General features: G+C 44.0%; 2 protein-coding genes across 4 annotated transcripts; one reads left to right on the forward strand and one right to left on the reverse strand.

Annotated features, from left to right (window-relative positions):
* Positions 1-507: 507 nt before the first annotated feature.
* Positions 508-8,228, forward strand: ocln1 (occludin1). Its single transcript, XM_076293325.1, is given in 12 exon segments — positions 508-1,626; positions 2,151-2,362; positions 2,554-2,725; positions 2,818-2,868; positions 3,023-3,153; positions 4,724-5,459; positions 5,639-5,800; positions 6,959-7,101; positions 7,317-7,532; positions 7,656-7,827; positions 7,948-7,989; positions 8,127-8,228. Coding segments are annotated over 12 exon segments (3,258 nt in total).
* Positions 8,229-8,676: 448 nt separating this feature from the next.
* Positions 8,677-14,706, reverse strand: nr2f6a (nuclear receptor subfamily 2, group F, member 6a). Of its 3 annotated transcripts, none has more exons than XM_076295455.1 (5): positions 14,468-14,706; positions 13,077-13,700; positions 12,516-12,610; positions 11,323-11,931; positions 8,677-10,722 (listed from the first exon to the last, which is right to left on the reverse strand). In XM_076295455.1, exons 2-5 carry the CDS (start codon positions 13,343-13,345, stop codon positions 10,448-10,450), a joined length of 1,248 nt encoding a protein of 415 aa, XP_076151570.1. In that variant the 5' UTR covers positions 13,346-13,700; positions 14,468-14,706; the 3' UTR covers positions 8,677-10,447. The 3 variants fall into 3 exon arrangements, with proteins under 3 accessions (XP_076151570.1, XP_076151571.1, XP_076151569.1); XM_076295456.1 differs by having other exon boundaries at positions 11,323-11,928; positions 14,355-14,706; XM_076295454.1 differs by having other exon boundaries at positions 14,355-14,706.
* Between the last annotated feature and the right edge of the window lie 554 nt (positions 14,707-15,260).

A 15,260-nucleotide genomic window follows, 5' to 3' on the forward strand; every position in this document is an offset into this window, starting at 1 on the left:
AAGAGAGGAAACATTAAGGTCTAAAGTCCTTTCACAAAGCGTGCTTTGGGATTGTTTATGATCACAATTCGGATTTTACTATTGAACAAATTTTAGTCAATACTTTACTCAGAGGAAAATTCATGAGCTTCATAGCGATCGGATAAAGTGTTTGCTTTGCTTCTCAGTTCTTGTCGCACAAACTGTTACTGCTATTTTCTTAAACCAATGTCCATCTATTGTTACCCTAAGAACGGTCTTAACTTCTGTGATTAGGTTTATGTAATTATTTGTTAATTAAGTAGCAATGATATCAAATCTACTGTGTGTTTTTAGCATACTCAAATATCAAATCTACTGTGTGTTTTTAGCATACTCAAATATCAAATCTACTGTGTGTTTTTAGCATACTCAAATATCATTAAACCGTATTGTTTGTCACCATGCAGAATCATGGACTCACACCTCCCGATAACTCTCTTACTGGGCAACTGACACCCGTGCGCAGCTGAAGGACCAAGCCCCAGGATGAGCAGTTGGAGTAAGAGCCCTAAGAGGCCAGAAGATGCCGATTGCGTGGACAAAGACTCTTGGTCATGGAGTGATGATGAAGTGCCCTCGGCTCCAGGCAAACTGGAGGATGCTTCTGCTAGGAGTGACTCTTCACCCAGCCCCCTTCCACCCCCCCACCAACTAGAGAGGGGCGAAGAGGAGAGGTCATTACAACAGCGAATGAGAGCTCTCTTCCCAAAGAAGCTGAGCAGCATCTTTGACAAATGGACAAAGAACGATGAAGATGACCACAATACTAATGTTGATTATAATGATGATTATCCAACGGCGATAAAAATCCTGCCAAATGGGACCAGGGTGAGCCCACCGGTGACTCCCTTCTTGGAGAGACGCTGGGAGCCAGGGGACTCGCTGAGATCCAGTAAGGGCTCTCAGAAACCCTTAATAACCCCCGGCCCTCCAGACATTAACAGGGCTTATGATGCTTTCGATGGCTCTGAGCTGACGAGCCTTCATCCAGCAGAGTACTATGCTGAGAAGCTGGAGGTGTATCAGATGAAATACTCCTACCTGAAATCATGGCCTGGACTGCTGAGGCTCTTGGCTGGGCTAGAGCTCCTTTTCGGGGGGATGGTTTTTGCATGTATCATTGCCTACATTCAGAAGGACAGTGAATGGTCAAACTACTACGTACCAACTTATCTAAATGGTTTCACCGGATCAGGATACTCCTACAGTGGACCTATGACACCTTTCGTGTTGGCAGTGACCGGAGTGGCGTGGATAGTGACCATAATCCTCCTGGTGCTGGGAATGACCATGTACTACCGGACCATCCTGCTGGACTCCCCCTGGTGGCCGGTCACAGAAGGCCTCATCAACGTGGCCCTCTTCCTGCTCTACATGGCGGCCGGCATTGTTTACATCAACGACCTGAACCGCGGCGGCATGTGCTATATGATTGTCGGTGTGAACCCCATCATGTCCAGCCTCTGCCGCGTGGACGGAGGCCAGATGGCTGGCACGGCCTTCATCTTCATCAACATGCTCATGTACCTGCTCAGCTTCATGGTGTGTCTGAAGATGTGGCGGCACGAGGCCACCCGCAGGGCGAGAGAGGCCCTGGGCAGCATGGTGGGTGACCAGCACGTCTGTGCAAAGTCTGTTAGTTATATTTACCATAATCTGGGAATCATTAACATCATAAAGAGTTGTAGTAGCTACCTAAAATGACTGATGTTGTAGAGCAAAGCATTTGAAAAAGTACCTCAAAAGGATGAACAGCTGCCAGTGGTTTCTTTTCACACACATGCAGTGGTATTACTGTTGAGGAAAGATGGCTAGATTAGCGGCTTTCCCAGGGAATGACTTCTGGGCATAGGATAGCAGGCAGGCACCACTGTGTCAGATAAAGAGTGTTGGGACGTCTGGAGTGAATGTGGACAATTCAGGTTCAATTCAAGCATTAAAGGTTCAGATTGATACAGATAATTCAAGTTAGTTCATCATAGCCATCTCCGTGAACGTATCATACTTCCTCAGCAAGGCCTGAGCTGATAGTAAAAAGCCCATTCCATGCTTAAACTACATTTATGAATGTGATTTGGAATTATTTGAGACAGTCTGCACATCATTAAACAATGACTTGTGACAAACAGAAGTATATTCTCCCACAGAAGCAGGTACCTCCCTCAGTCAACACTGCCAAATCCAAGTCCAAGAGGATTGTGTTCCAAGACGAGATGGATCAGCCTGCAAGGAACACCAAGCAGCTCCTCATCTCCCAGAGAGCCGAGGGAGCAGAGACTCTGTGTGGAGCCATTCCCAGCGGATACGTCCCAAAGCCTCGGGTCATTCCAGATTACATTATGTGAGTGTTAATTGGCCGTTCATACGAAATTAAATCCTGTGTGGAAAACAGCAGGCCTCAGCTCTTCTGTTCGGCATGTTTGAAACAAAGTGTTGAACAGAAGCATGGACGATTCTTGTTTTTTTCCTATATGGCTTAAACTTGTAGACGAGAATGTACTGTTTATGGTTTGCATGTCTATGGCCCCGCAGGAAATATCCTGAGATCACAACCGTGGAGGACAGGGAGCAGTATAAAGCGGTGTTTAATGACCAGTATCAGGAATACAGAGAGCTCCACAAAGACATCAGTGCCACTCTAGCAAAATTCAGAGAGCTGGATGCCATGATGAACAAGCTCCTAAGAAATGTCAACACCACAGAGGTCAGATCATCTTGATCTCAAAATGAAAGAATACAAATGCATAAGTCAAGCAAGGTTTGACTTTTTGCTGCATGTTTCTCTCCACAATACAGGACCGTAAAAGGATTGATCAAATGTTGAAAAAATATGAACTAAAGAAAAACGTAAGTACAAAAGGTATACAGTGTATTCTATGGCTCAAATGCAATTGTGCAATTGTGTATTGCTGTGATTATATCCTTAAATTCGGAATATGACACTTGGATAACATCTGAATCTGGGATAACATACAATATTTCTATCTTGGTACACCTTCAGGATCCCTCGTTTTTGGAGAAGAAGGACCGCTGTGAATACCTGAAAGCCAAACTTAGCCACATCAAGAACAGGATCAGGAATTTTGATGAAAAAATGTCAGACAACAGCCAAACATAATAAAATGGCACAATATTGCTAGTTGCTACAGAAGTGCATTCTAAGACCAATATTGTTGAGGAACATTTCATTCAAGTGATATATCTTTTTTCATTACAAAAGGCATATGTTTTCAGTACAAAATTACCTGTCAAATTGCACTATGCCTGCAACATCAGACTTTTTTTTCAAATGTGTGGAATAAATGTTTAATATTTTCAATTACTTTAATGTCTTTGTGTAATTCATTTCCAATAAGCCTAGACAACCTTTGAAATAAAAGGGAACTGAAATTAAACTTCCAAATAAATTCAAGATGCTTATCAGAGGAGAAGTTCAAGAATTAATATAACTGTTCAGAATCCATAACTGAGATCTTGGGTTCAGTGGAGGTCGTGTATAGCAATAACCTTTTTTGATAATTCTGTAAATTCTTGATTGAAACCCAATATCGTGATACTGCATTGTACTCACTCTAATGGCATGGGGACATTTAATTCTAGGCTAGGAAGAGCATTGATCCCACCCGACCCAATTATTCTTAAGATGTCAGAGTTTTGTAAAAAAAAAAAAAGGAACATAATAGTCTTGTTATATGCCGACTTGTTCAAACTTCATTTAGGGTTTTCATATTATTATCTTGAATACTTTGGAAATGCCATTTTTTAAAATGAAACGTGAGAGACGAAACGAAACGACACCAGTCGGCTGACTTCTCGCTCCATTACAACACTGGCTTTTAGTATAAGAAAGCACGGGGCAATAGCATGTAGTCAACAGCCACTGGTAGGCTATAGGCTAATCAAGGAGCTCGGAAAGTTTAGGTTCGCATATCATGAAAGACGGTCTGTTAGGCTATTCGAATGTTAGGGGGAGACTGATGCAGCTCAGAGACGTTACGGAGTTTTCGAACCTGGTCATGAGACTATTTCATTAAGGATATATGAAGGTATTTCGCAGGTAGGCTACGTTATGTGAGACACAGGACGTGCTTTTGTTCAGATTAACTTTTAGACGTTATTCTGTTACAAGTTAACCATTTCAACTATTTATAATATTTTAGCCTAAGATAAACGTCTTACAGAATGCGTAGCCTAGACTAATTTAAAACGAAGGCTACCTTTATGATTGGCTATTAATAATTTACTGATGTGTAAATCGACGTGATAGGCTACTTTATATTATTGTGTTAAGTTACTTGCATATTATTTCACTTAGGCTATTATGTGAGTCAGAAGTGTTTTTCTTTGATCAAAACATGTTTGTTTTTTGAATGTACCTTTCTGTGAGATATGATACTGGCTAGGTTAAATGAGATGGGGTGAAGAGCCGTTTGGTGACCATGCCTTTCCTGTGTGTGTGTGTTGCCCTATAAAATGTCCTTAAATTATTGACAAACGCAGAGTAGAGTTGCAGAAAGCTGGTGAAGGATGACACTCATTTGTGTATGACAGCTGTGAATAACATGTCTGAAATTACAGTGCCACAGTGAAATCCTGAATGTAAAATTACTTTTGAAATGTCTGCATCTCTGTGCCCACATTCTAGATTCTGCACGAAATTCCATTTTATTCCATTTGCATGAATCATGTATGACCCACGGCACTACGACAGCCCACCCGTTTACAGCCCACACTTCAACACTCCCTCTGATGGATTTTACACATCAAGGAGTGGACCCTCTCCGCGCACATACAGCTACCACACAGCACCACTTGAGCCACGTTACATGGATGAAAATACGCAGTATTTTTACAGGTGGCTCTCACCTCCAGGGATTGTGAAAACGATGGAGGGCATCTGTGTGCTTCTTTGCTTTGTTATCTTCGCTTGTGTTGCCTCCACTTTAGTCTGGGACATGCACGGGTATGAGACTGTAGGAGGTTACATCTCAGGTGGTGGATTTGGTTACAATGGAGGTGTTGGCACAGGCACTGGATACTACGGAGGAGCGTATGGATACCACAGCTCTTACATGACACCCTACTCTGCAAAGAGCGCTATGATCTCTATGGCAGCCATCAACTTTATAATAGCCTTAATGTTCCTTGTGGCTAGCTTCTCCAAAACCCGCACTGTACGTAGTCGCCGGTTCTACCTGACAGTACTGGTGGTGGATGTGTCTCTGGGGGTCCTGCAATGCATAATCAACATCATATTTGTCATTGGTGTCAACCCAATGGCCCAGAGCTCTCAGAGCATGCTGTATAACCCCATACTGATGATGTGCCAGACGCCACAAAGCACCAGCATTAGTGGAGCTGCAGGAGCAGGCTTCCCTGGCGCATATCCCATGTTTAACCAGTATCTGCACCACTACTGTTACATGGATCCAGAGGAGGTCAGTCAGTGGCTTTGTGAATCAAAATACATATAGGTTACTACAGTATGTATGTGTACCATGTATGTATGTACATATATGCATACTTGCTTATAGACACAAAATGAAACAAACATGCACTGATATTGGTTAAAGAACATGAAAGTTGTTCATGATATGCTCTCACTATTTTTTTACAGGCTGCAGCCTTGGTCTGTGGTATATTGGTCATGGTAGTATTGATTACTGCTGCCTTCTTTTCCTATAAAACCCGCAGTAAGATCTGGCGTCATGGTAAACCCAACATTTTTTGGGATGAGCCATTTCCTAGCCCAGCAGGAAGAGAGGGCTCAGCTGACTGGGTAAGTGGCCTTGTGGGAAGCATGAGAGTTCTATCAACAACATACACATTCAGCCAACTATTTCACTTTGATGTCAGTTGACACATTTCCCCTATTTATGTTGACAGGAACACAATTGATGTGAACTCAATACCACACCTGGTTTCAGTGTGTTAAATCATTAACTAGTGAACAAATACCAGTTGTCTTCAGACTGAGAAACACATCAGGCTGAAACTGGTGTTATGACTTAGTAATGAAAGTCATTATGAACGTCACATTTTCACAGAAAATTCTTCAAATGTACTAGTAAAATATATCCCCATGGATATGCAGAATAATGTTTCAGTAAAATATTAAATTTATGGCCTCAAAGCTGTCAGCAAAATCTGCCTGGTTTGGAGAATGATGAGGCTTGGGTAAACTTTTGAAAATATGTAGCTTGAAAGAAGCACATAGTTTCACTATTTTGCATTCACTAGAAGTCTCTTTAGGGGCAATAGTCTCTCTCTCTCACGAGGCCAGGTGGTGTCATTGCAAGATATTTTTGTGTATCGATAGAATGTGCGCTCATTTTACTAGATTGTGGTGTCGTTTTACTAGATTGTGTGCTCATTTTACTAAATCATGTGCACTTTTTACTAAATAGTCCCATGATGACTCCATACTTGACTCTTGACAGAGAGTTGTAAGTCATTGTTTGAAATAAACAAAGAACACGACCCAGACTTCTCAGACACGTCAAAGAAAGGATCATAGGCTCTATCCCAGAAAAAAATAACTGGGCTTGCACGTAGGCACTTTGCTTATAAGTCCAACATGTCTTCTGTGTATCATGTAAACAATGATAAATGGAACATGTTATTGTAGCTTCCATTGTCAGAAAAGGCTTCCCATAAAGACACCAGGAAAGGGGCATTTCAAGGGCCTTTAGTAAGTTGGTTTGGCATAGGGCCATGTTACTTAAAATGACTTAGAATTTGCTGGTTTGTTACTTGGCACACTTACAACCACCACAAAGAATTCTAGCCATCTAGATTGTAGGCTGTCAGCTTCTGCTCATCAAGTGGTATTGGACTTCTAAATGACCCTCATGCTAATCTATCCTCTCTTCCTCAACAACAAGAATTGAACTGTTATCTACTACAACACTGACCTGCCATGCTGTTGTGGTTGCAGTTGACTAGTTTGGGAAGCACTCTGCTGCCCCCTGCAGTGGTGGTATCAGACAAGTCCAGCCCCGACCTGAAGACGGAGGCCAGTGTGGCATCCTACCCCGAGCGAACCGCGAGTGTGGTCAGTGGAAACACTTACGACACTGTGTGAGTACACAGATCCTCTAAACGTTTTACTGTGAGCACATCTGCGCACTTTCATGACCTTTGGTTGTCTCATCCCCATAACATCCTGAATATCGGTACATTGCTGTGCTGTTAGTCATATACTCCAGGTGAACTGAGGCTATGTGAGGTGGTGTGAGCGCTGACTAATCTAAATCCACTACGCCTTTCCACTCACTGGGACACTGTGTTCCCAGTTACTCTGAGCACATCCACAGCGCTCCTCCGGAGCCTCTGTATCAGGAGAACGAGATCACCTCCAGTGCTTTTGAAGTGGCTGAAGTACAGTGGACCGTAGCTCCAGCCTCCAGAGCTCAGGGCCAGGCCTTGGCCTCAGAGATAGAGCCCTATGAGGCAGGCTACTCCACTGGCCCTGGAACGTCTACTGAGCCAGACACAGATGAATGGGAGAGGTCAGTTTCAGTGCGGTTAATATGAAGAGGGACTTCATTTTTTAAAGTTCAAAATCAGTGCTTGACTTGATCCAATGATTTCGCTACGATTTCAGTAGTCAGGTCTGATCTGTTGCTCAACAGCATGTATCCAGAGATCACGTCAGATGCACAGAGGCAGCAGTACAGGCGGGAGTTCGACTTGGACTTGGCCGAGTACAAGCACCTCTGTGCCGAGATGGACGACGTCAATGACCAGATGAACAAATTGAGCAGGGAGCTTGACACTCTCGAGGAGGGATCTGCAAAATTCCAGGTCAGTTTGAGAGCTGAGCTCTCTCAAATTGTGTCTGAAAACCTGTCGCAACCCTGCAAAAATCTGTCATCATAACCCTAAAACTGACAACATAGGCTTCATGAAGTCTTCGTGTTTCAGGCTGTTGCAGAGGAATACAATCGACTGAAGGACCTGAAGCGGGTAAGTGCAGTTGGGTTCTAACCCTGTAGGTAGAGAAATAGAGAGCCAGTACTGGTCCATTTGGTTCTCTTTTTATGTCAGATCACTTTTTTTCTCTGATTAACACACCAGTGCCTAAGCTCTTCTCTTCTGACTAGGCCTCTGACTATCAGTCAAAGAAACTGCAGTGCAAGGAGCTGAAGCAGAAACTGTCTCACATCAAGCGATTGGTGAGAAAGTACGATGAGGGTTATTCTTAGACGGGCAAAATTCTCCCCCGCCTGGGGGGAGGGGGGGGCGTCCGCTGGAACACTGCTCCAGGACAGGCCTTTCTCGCTGAGAACCTGTCACTCGTATCCGCTGCCCATCATTGACACCGCCGAGGCACCGAGACCTCCCTCACCAGGAGCCTGTGGCTGGTTGGCCCTCTGACCACACTGCTCTGCCTCCAGCCTTGTGTGAGTACTATTTATCACCCCTGCGCAACTGTTCAAAAACTCTCTCAGTTCATGATCTGTCTGTGGACACATCAGGCTGTATTTCTGACAACCCTCAAGATTGATGAGGTGAGCGTCACAGAGACTATTTACAGTACAAAGTAAAAATGGGTCAAATTTAAAAGGTACTCTTTTGTTCCAAAAAAACCAACATGTACTTTCTTTCAGTTTTGTTGTTGTGATTTCCTTTGAAAATAAATAGGAAACGTCAAAGAAGTCATGAATTTATTCACATATATGTATATTTTGGAAATTACACACAATCCTTTTCATTATCAAACACATTTGTGAAAGTGTTCCTGTTCACTATAATGGTATGTTAATAAAATTCTGAATTCATGAACTCACATATCATAAAAATGACTTTCTTTCTTGAAAAACAAACCAATGTTTGTTTTTCTAAATGGCAAACAATGTAGTGTATTTGTCTTTAGGTTGGTTTATCATATTTAAAGGCCTTTTCAGTGAGGTAATTCTGAATTATATTCAGGATGTTTAAGGCAGACATAAACAAGTATGCCATGGCTATTATTTGAAAACCATTGAACATTGAGTAGTACAGACAAATGAAAAAAATCAATGTGTCCTCAGTGCCAATGTAATCCAGGTTTCTCCCTCACCCAAACACGGGCAGTCACATTAAGAATAAAGCGTTTGGGTTTGTGTCCAAGATGTAAAATGGCAGTGAAGATCACTTTCTTTGCTGCAGACTAAGGTATCTGATAGTGTCATAGACACGTAAATGACAAAGACCAGAAGTTTATTGTGAAAATGCTGTATATTAACATGACATGGCTGAGATGGTCAATTCACGTCTCAATGGACGATGAGGTATTTTCTGGTTAATATACATTAGTTAAGAATCAGCTGTTAGAAAAAAGGTATGATCATTACAATTGACATAGTAAGCACAGAATAAAAAGCTACGTCCACCATTTAAACATGCTCTTTTGAAAGACACAGCGAGACAATTTGGTTTTAAGCCATATGGTTTGTTGCAACCTTCACAAGCCTCTGCAACCATATCATGCAACCATTGATGTCAAATGTACTGCTACCTCATACATTTCCATTTTAAATTTAACTGTTTTAATGTCAGATAACCATCAGATGCTAATGTATCCTGGAAATCCTTCAAGTGCTTTTAGCGTTACATTTTTGCAATATCGCCTTTGATGTAACAGAATGTATTTATTTATTCCTTTTTTCATTGATTGTTTGAAACCAAATTGTGTCAGAGATTTCTTCTACATGATTTCATGATATGGAATTAATTGTGAAGAAATCCAAATAACTGATATTCACGGTAGGCAGAAGTGGTATTGAGCACAGCGTCATAGCTGGCCACTGAGCAGTTATCGGAGGGTTGAACGTTGCCTGCATTATGGCATTAGTGCCAGGGGGTCAGTGTTCCCGGACATTTAGAAACAAGACCAATCGAAACACAACTACTAGCCCTATTAGTAATGAAAGTAATCGGAAGTAGTCGGAAACCAATAACCAGCAGGTTCTACAGAGTCAAAACTGAGCATTGTTTTTTTTCTCCCTTAAGAACTTTGGCAAGCTAGTCAAAATGTGTTTTAGTATGTGACAATCACACTGAAGGAATGAGTCCTTGTAGCCGTGTGCAGTACCTTTAGTGTTTGTGTAATAGTAACAATCTCCAGTAGTCCAGTAGTGTGACCATTCAGCCACCCCTTTCCATCCCCAATGTTAAAAACCATGTCCGGAATGACAAACAAACACAAAGAAAATACTGATTAAAAAATAAGCCAGGTTCTCCTGGGCACATGACTGAAGGGTAAGAAGATTTAAGAAGAGGACCTGGCATGGGCTCTGAGAGTACTTCTTCCACAGCCCCGGACCTCAGATGTTGAGATCTGAGAACTTCAGGCATCTCAGATGAGGGTGTGAAGCGTGAGGTTCATGCCCGGCCCCACCACCCTCCCTCCCTCCCTCCTGACCCCTTTGTGCCCCCTTGTCTACTGTCCGGGAGCATAGGGCCAGCTGATGGAGCTGCCCGAGAGTTGCATGTCTCGGATGAGTGTCTCGATGGGCGTCTTGCCCACCAGGCGCATGAAGAAGAGCTGGGAGATGAGCGAGGCCGGCACGGCGCGGAGTGCAGGCAAGCGCAGCAGCAGGCGGCCGAAGCGCTGTGGCTGACTCGGGTACTGCATGCGCTCATACTCCGTCAGGGCCACCTGGGCCTTCTCCTGCAGGCTCTCCACATGTGCTGGGTCCGTCAGGCCGCATGCGTCTGACACACACACACACACACGCGCACACACACACGCGCGCACACACACACACACACACACACACACACACAGAGACACACACAGACACACACACAAACACACACACACAGGGTTTTCAACATGCGTGGATAGAATTAAATCACATTTTCACTCTCAACATGTTCTCAAGGGTTTAGTTCAAGAACGCATGTTCATTTTCAAAGGACAATGACTGATGGTTTTAGATAATCCACTGTTGCTACGCTTCCTCTATGACAGTCCTGGACAGCCTAACCTCTCAATGTCACCTTTACTGTGTGAGAGCACACTCACAATACAAGTTACGCAACTCAGAAACATCTTTTGACAGATTAAACTGGCTTCTCTAGACATGAAATTGGCTAAAAAGACAATTCTCTATAATATTCAGAGCAAGCCTTTATATGTAAAAAAACACTAACACAATTATTCCAACAGAGGGAGCTGAATCCCATATAAATTTGAGGTTATGTGACATTATTAAATATGTTGCAAATCATTCTCGTCAAAAACTCACTACAGATGAAAATATATTATATATGTACAAAAGCTAGAAAACTAGAAACACCTGACTTCCTCACCTGGGGAGAAGAGAGCGATGGCCTTGAGGCAGCTGTATTCGGCCGTGTCCACCTGCAGCCGCGTCAGCTTGTCCACCTGTTCCTGAAAGACGCGCACCTGGTCCATGAAGGACACGACACGCTCGGCAGACATGGGCGAGGAGTGGAAGCCGGCGGCGGCCAGTAGCGGGGCGGTGTGGAGCGGCAGCGCCGACTGCGCCGCGTTCAGGATGAACAGCTCGCTCCAGCTAAGCCGCAGCAGAGCCACCTGCTCTGACACAGGCAGTTCGGGGAAGTAGGGGATGCTCCGCGACCACTCGATGATGCTGAAGAGTAGCCGCGCCGCCAGCTCGCAGATGTTGTCGATGCCCATGGTCGAGCCACCGCCACCGCCGCCACTGCCGCCGCCCTGCAGCTGCTGGCTGTACTGGTGCGGGTAGCGGCTGCCCGGGTACGGCTCTGCCCGCAACAGCTGGGAGATCAGCTCCGACACGGGCTGGCCATTGTAAAAGTCGCCCACACCGCCGCCATCTCCTCCGATGCCCCCTAACCCGATGACGACGCCGCCCACCGGCGTGGTAGAGGGGCTGAGGCTGGGGTGGGATGGGGCGACGCGGCCGCGCTGGACTGCTGCGGTAGGATAGTGAGCAGGGGGACGGGTGGACGGGTGGAGAGAGAGATGGACGAGCGTAGAGCGGTGGAGAGAAGAAGAGGGGTTTGTGAAGGAGGGAAGAAGAGACAGAGGTTGGAAATGAATGAGGGAGGCTTGACAGATTGGCCTGACAGGATTTGGCCCACTGATTCCAGATTAAAGTCGCAGGTCAGAACAGTTCACCAACCACTGAAAAAACAGGCTACCTCGAGGAATCTATTCAAATCTGTCTATCAGATTAAATTCACAAGTATGAGATTGAACTCAATAACCAAGGGCAGAAGTATCAAAATAACATCAGGACAATATTGCTATTGCTATGCTAAAAGCATAGTACAACAGCAATTGCTGGTGCCACATGTCTACACAGTTTAAAGAGCAGTAATTCATGTAGCCAATGCATCATTACATCATATATGACAACATGTCAAGTTTGACATTGAAAACAGATCCACATGAGTTACAATAATATCACCATCATGACACATTAATGACTGTGCTTGCTTTGCTTCTGGCATAAAACGCTTCTCATATACTTTTGTAATTCAAAGTGGAGGAGTACCTTCTTTACGCATTCCCACCCGAAAGCACTTCTTTAGTCGGCAATACTGGCATTGATTACGGTGATGTTGGTCAATCTGACAATCCCGGTTTGACCTGTTGAAAAAATGTCAAGAGTAAAAGATAAAGAGGACCAAAGTTGCGCACAGATATCTCAACATGTGTTTTCCAAAACAGATTGCAATTCATTATACAATTTCATTATACTAGTGATTCATACTGCCGGATTGTCTTTTATAGCCATCTAGTCCTGTTAAATAAAAGTAGCCATGTATCGCCTACGTTTGTTCAAAATAGTGGTAAAAGTTATTTTCGGAAGACAGATTATGTCTACCATGAAGGTTGCTATATACTTCCAAACAAGCCAAAGGAAAGGTTAAGACAGTTCATCTACCAAGACTGAGATTTCACATCCATGTTAAGATGTCCTGCAATGAGGTGTTCAGCAGATGTCTTTGTGCCTGGTTCCCCACACTGTGCCTAAACCCTGGGTACTGTTTGATCACCATGCTTAGGTTCTAACCCACACTCCCTCCATGAACTGCCTGCCTTTGGACCATACCTGCAGGTGTAATTAAGGTTGCGTCGGACACTCCTCTTGAAAAAGCTCTTGCAGCCTTCACAGGTGAAGACTCCGTAGTGTTTGCCACTGGACTTGTCCCCGCACACCGCACAGTCCACCACGCAGGCCTTGTCATCGTCCACTCCCTCCAAGTCGCTGCCCCCCGCTTGGGGTGACTCATCGTCCTCCTCCCCCCTGAGGTAGCCTTTATCCCCCAGTCCATTGGTTTCACCGTTGGGATCTCCCCATCCCCCTCTCACCATGGCCATTGCTCAGTTGTCAGCCCCAAGCAAGAAGAGTCTGTTTAATGGTGGCCTCCACCTGGACAGCAAATGAGTTTTGGCGATGGGCTTAATTGACAAGCACACTCAGAGGATGTCAGAGCCAAGCCAATCTCCAAGGCCTCATTGTTAAATGTCCCTGACAGCTTGTGAAGGACGCAGGTCTGTGAAAATGGTCTTCCTGTTTTTATGTTTATGTTGTTTGCTGGCTCTTTGCTGTTTTTTGTTAAGTCTCATTAACTTTTGTTATGCTTCTCAGTCTTGGGGCGTCCTCCTGACCCCTGACTTCTCAAATGCTTGCTAAGGTAGTAGAGGATGCTTCACAGCGCCACCAAAACAGGACCTTTAATAAGAAAAGAAGTAGGGCACCATATGTTTAAAAATATTTAACAAAATACAAACATTCCCAAATCCAACTCAACTAATAATAATTAAGCTTTACCAGTAACACTTTGAAATCATCAGGTTTGAAAACAGAAAACACTAAGCTTTCCTTATTCCTCTCAATGCGTGTCAAACAGGAGTTGTCTGTATCGTAAACGCACATGGACGTCACGTGTCTCATGTGATGAATTGAGTATGCATAATAATATGAGTAGGCTATTATAATTTATTTGAGAATAATCTTCGGCCATTCTGCAGGCTGTAGACGCAATGAATAACACGTCTTTCTTGGGTGGAAAACAAATGAACCATGGGCAATAGCCCACTAAAGGACTACAAATCTTCACACGTAACATGCAGGATGAAATACCGACACATATTTTACTAAAAATGTTTCTTGCACCCATTAAAGTCTTTCCATCTAATCCCTCCTTTTCAACAAAAAACGTCTCTTTCCAGTATGATTCGTTAGTTCGAGGAAGTAACTTCACGCTACGCTACATCCCACGTTTGTTGTTAAACAAGGCCTCGCTCTGTCTTTGCTAATTGCAGATCTGTGTTCGGTGTCTACAAAACGGGCAAAAGTCAGCTATAATAGCAATAGCAATACTACCTGACGTGAAAATAAATCTTCTTGGCTTTTCAGGAAATCGCTCGTTAATCGGTAGATGATTTTGCCTCACCAAGCTTTTGTCAGTCCACGTCTAGCAACCGCTTGCGGCCTACCTTTCCAGCGTTCTTCCTCTGAATCGAACCGGGGGAGGGGTGAAGCTTCGCCTTGGTTCCACTTAGCGTAAATTGAATTAGGCGTTATAGTGATGCATTCTAGGTAAGCCAGATAAATGCATTTATTTCCCCCCAAAATTATTTCAGTACATGCACTTCTCCCCTGGACCTCTCTGACTAGCTCATAAATACGCGAGAGGATTGACAAGAATAAGACAGGAAGAGAAAACAGGACGGTAAGCTGAGCTGGTAGTGAACAGCGCGCCTGCGTACAGCGATGGTGTAGTGGGGTTGGGGGGAGGTAAGAGCGGGGGCAGTTTGGTTTGCTAGGGGGATTTGACACTGCTATTCAAGCCCTGTGGTTGCCATGGTAGCCTCTGCCTTATATGGACACTGAAGTCAAAGAGCAAAAATTTGGCTGCTGGGCTGGGCACATGAAGAATGTGGTATTTCTCTCTTCTCAAAAAACACTGACCTCAGGCCTGCATCAAAGAACACATACATTAACCCTGTATGCAACTCGCTAGAGAGACTACGGATGAAAAAAGATAAATTAACAACAACAGGACAGCTGTAGACTTTTTAAGACAAATTCAAAAATTAGACCTTAATTAAAATCAGGAGCTAGATTAGAAATATTTGGGGGCCCCATTGTGTTTCTATGTATTCTTCCCTATTATTGGGGGCCAAGCAGCGAAGCTGCGAGGCAACCCATGATTCTACCTTTTCTTAGTATTACGCTTCCGTAATGGGAATCTATGGCAGCCCATAGAACCGTCTGGTTAAAATAATA

Source organism: Alosa pseudoharengus, unplaced genomic scaffold, assembly GCF_046254945.1.
Source record: "Alosa pseudoharengus isolate Yale_2024_CS ecotype anadromous, Long Island Sound unplaced genomic scaffold, YU_APseudo_1.1 YU_APseudo_1.1_scf_2, whole genome shotgun sequence".
Taxonomy (NCBI): Eukaryota; Metazoa; Chordata; class Actinopteri; order Clupeiformes; family Clupeidae; genus Alosa; species Alosa pseudoharengus.

Excerpts from the sequence above, each read along its gene's own strand:
- nr2f6a (XM_076295455.1), bottom strand. The coding sequence starts at position 13,345 with ATGGCCATGGTGAGAGGGGGATGGGGAGATCCCAACGGTGAAACCAAT. Across the intron at positions 12,611-13,076 it reads AACCTTAATTACACCTGCAG|GTCAAACCGGGATTGTCAGA; the intron begins GTATGGTCCAAA and ends TTTTTTCAACAG. Across the intron at positions 11,932-12,515 it reads GGTGGGAATGCGTAAAGAAG|CAGTCCAGCGCGGCCGCGTC; the intron begins GTACTCCTCCAC and ends ATCCTACCGCAG.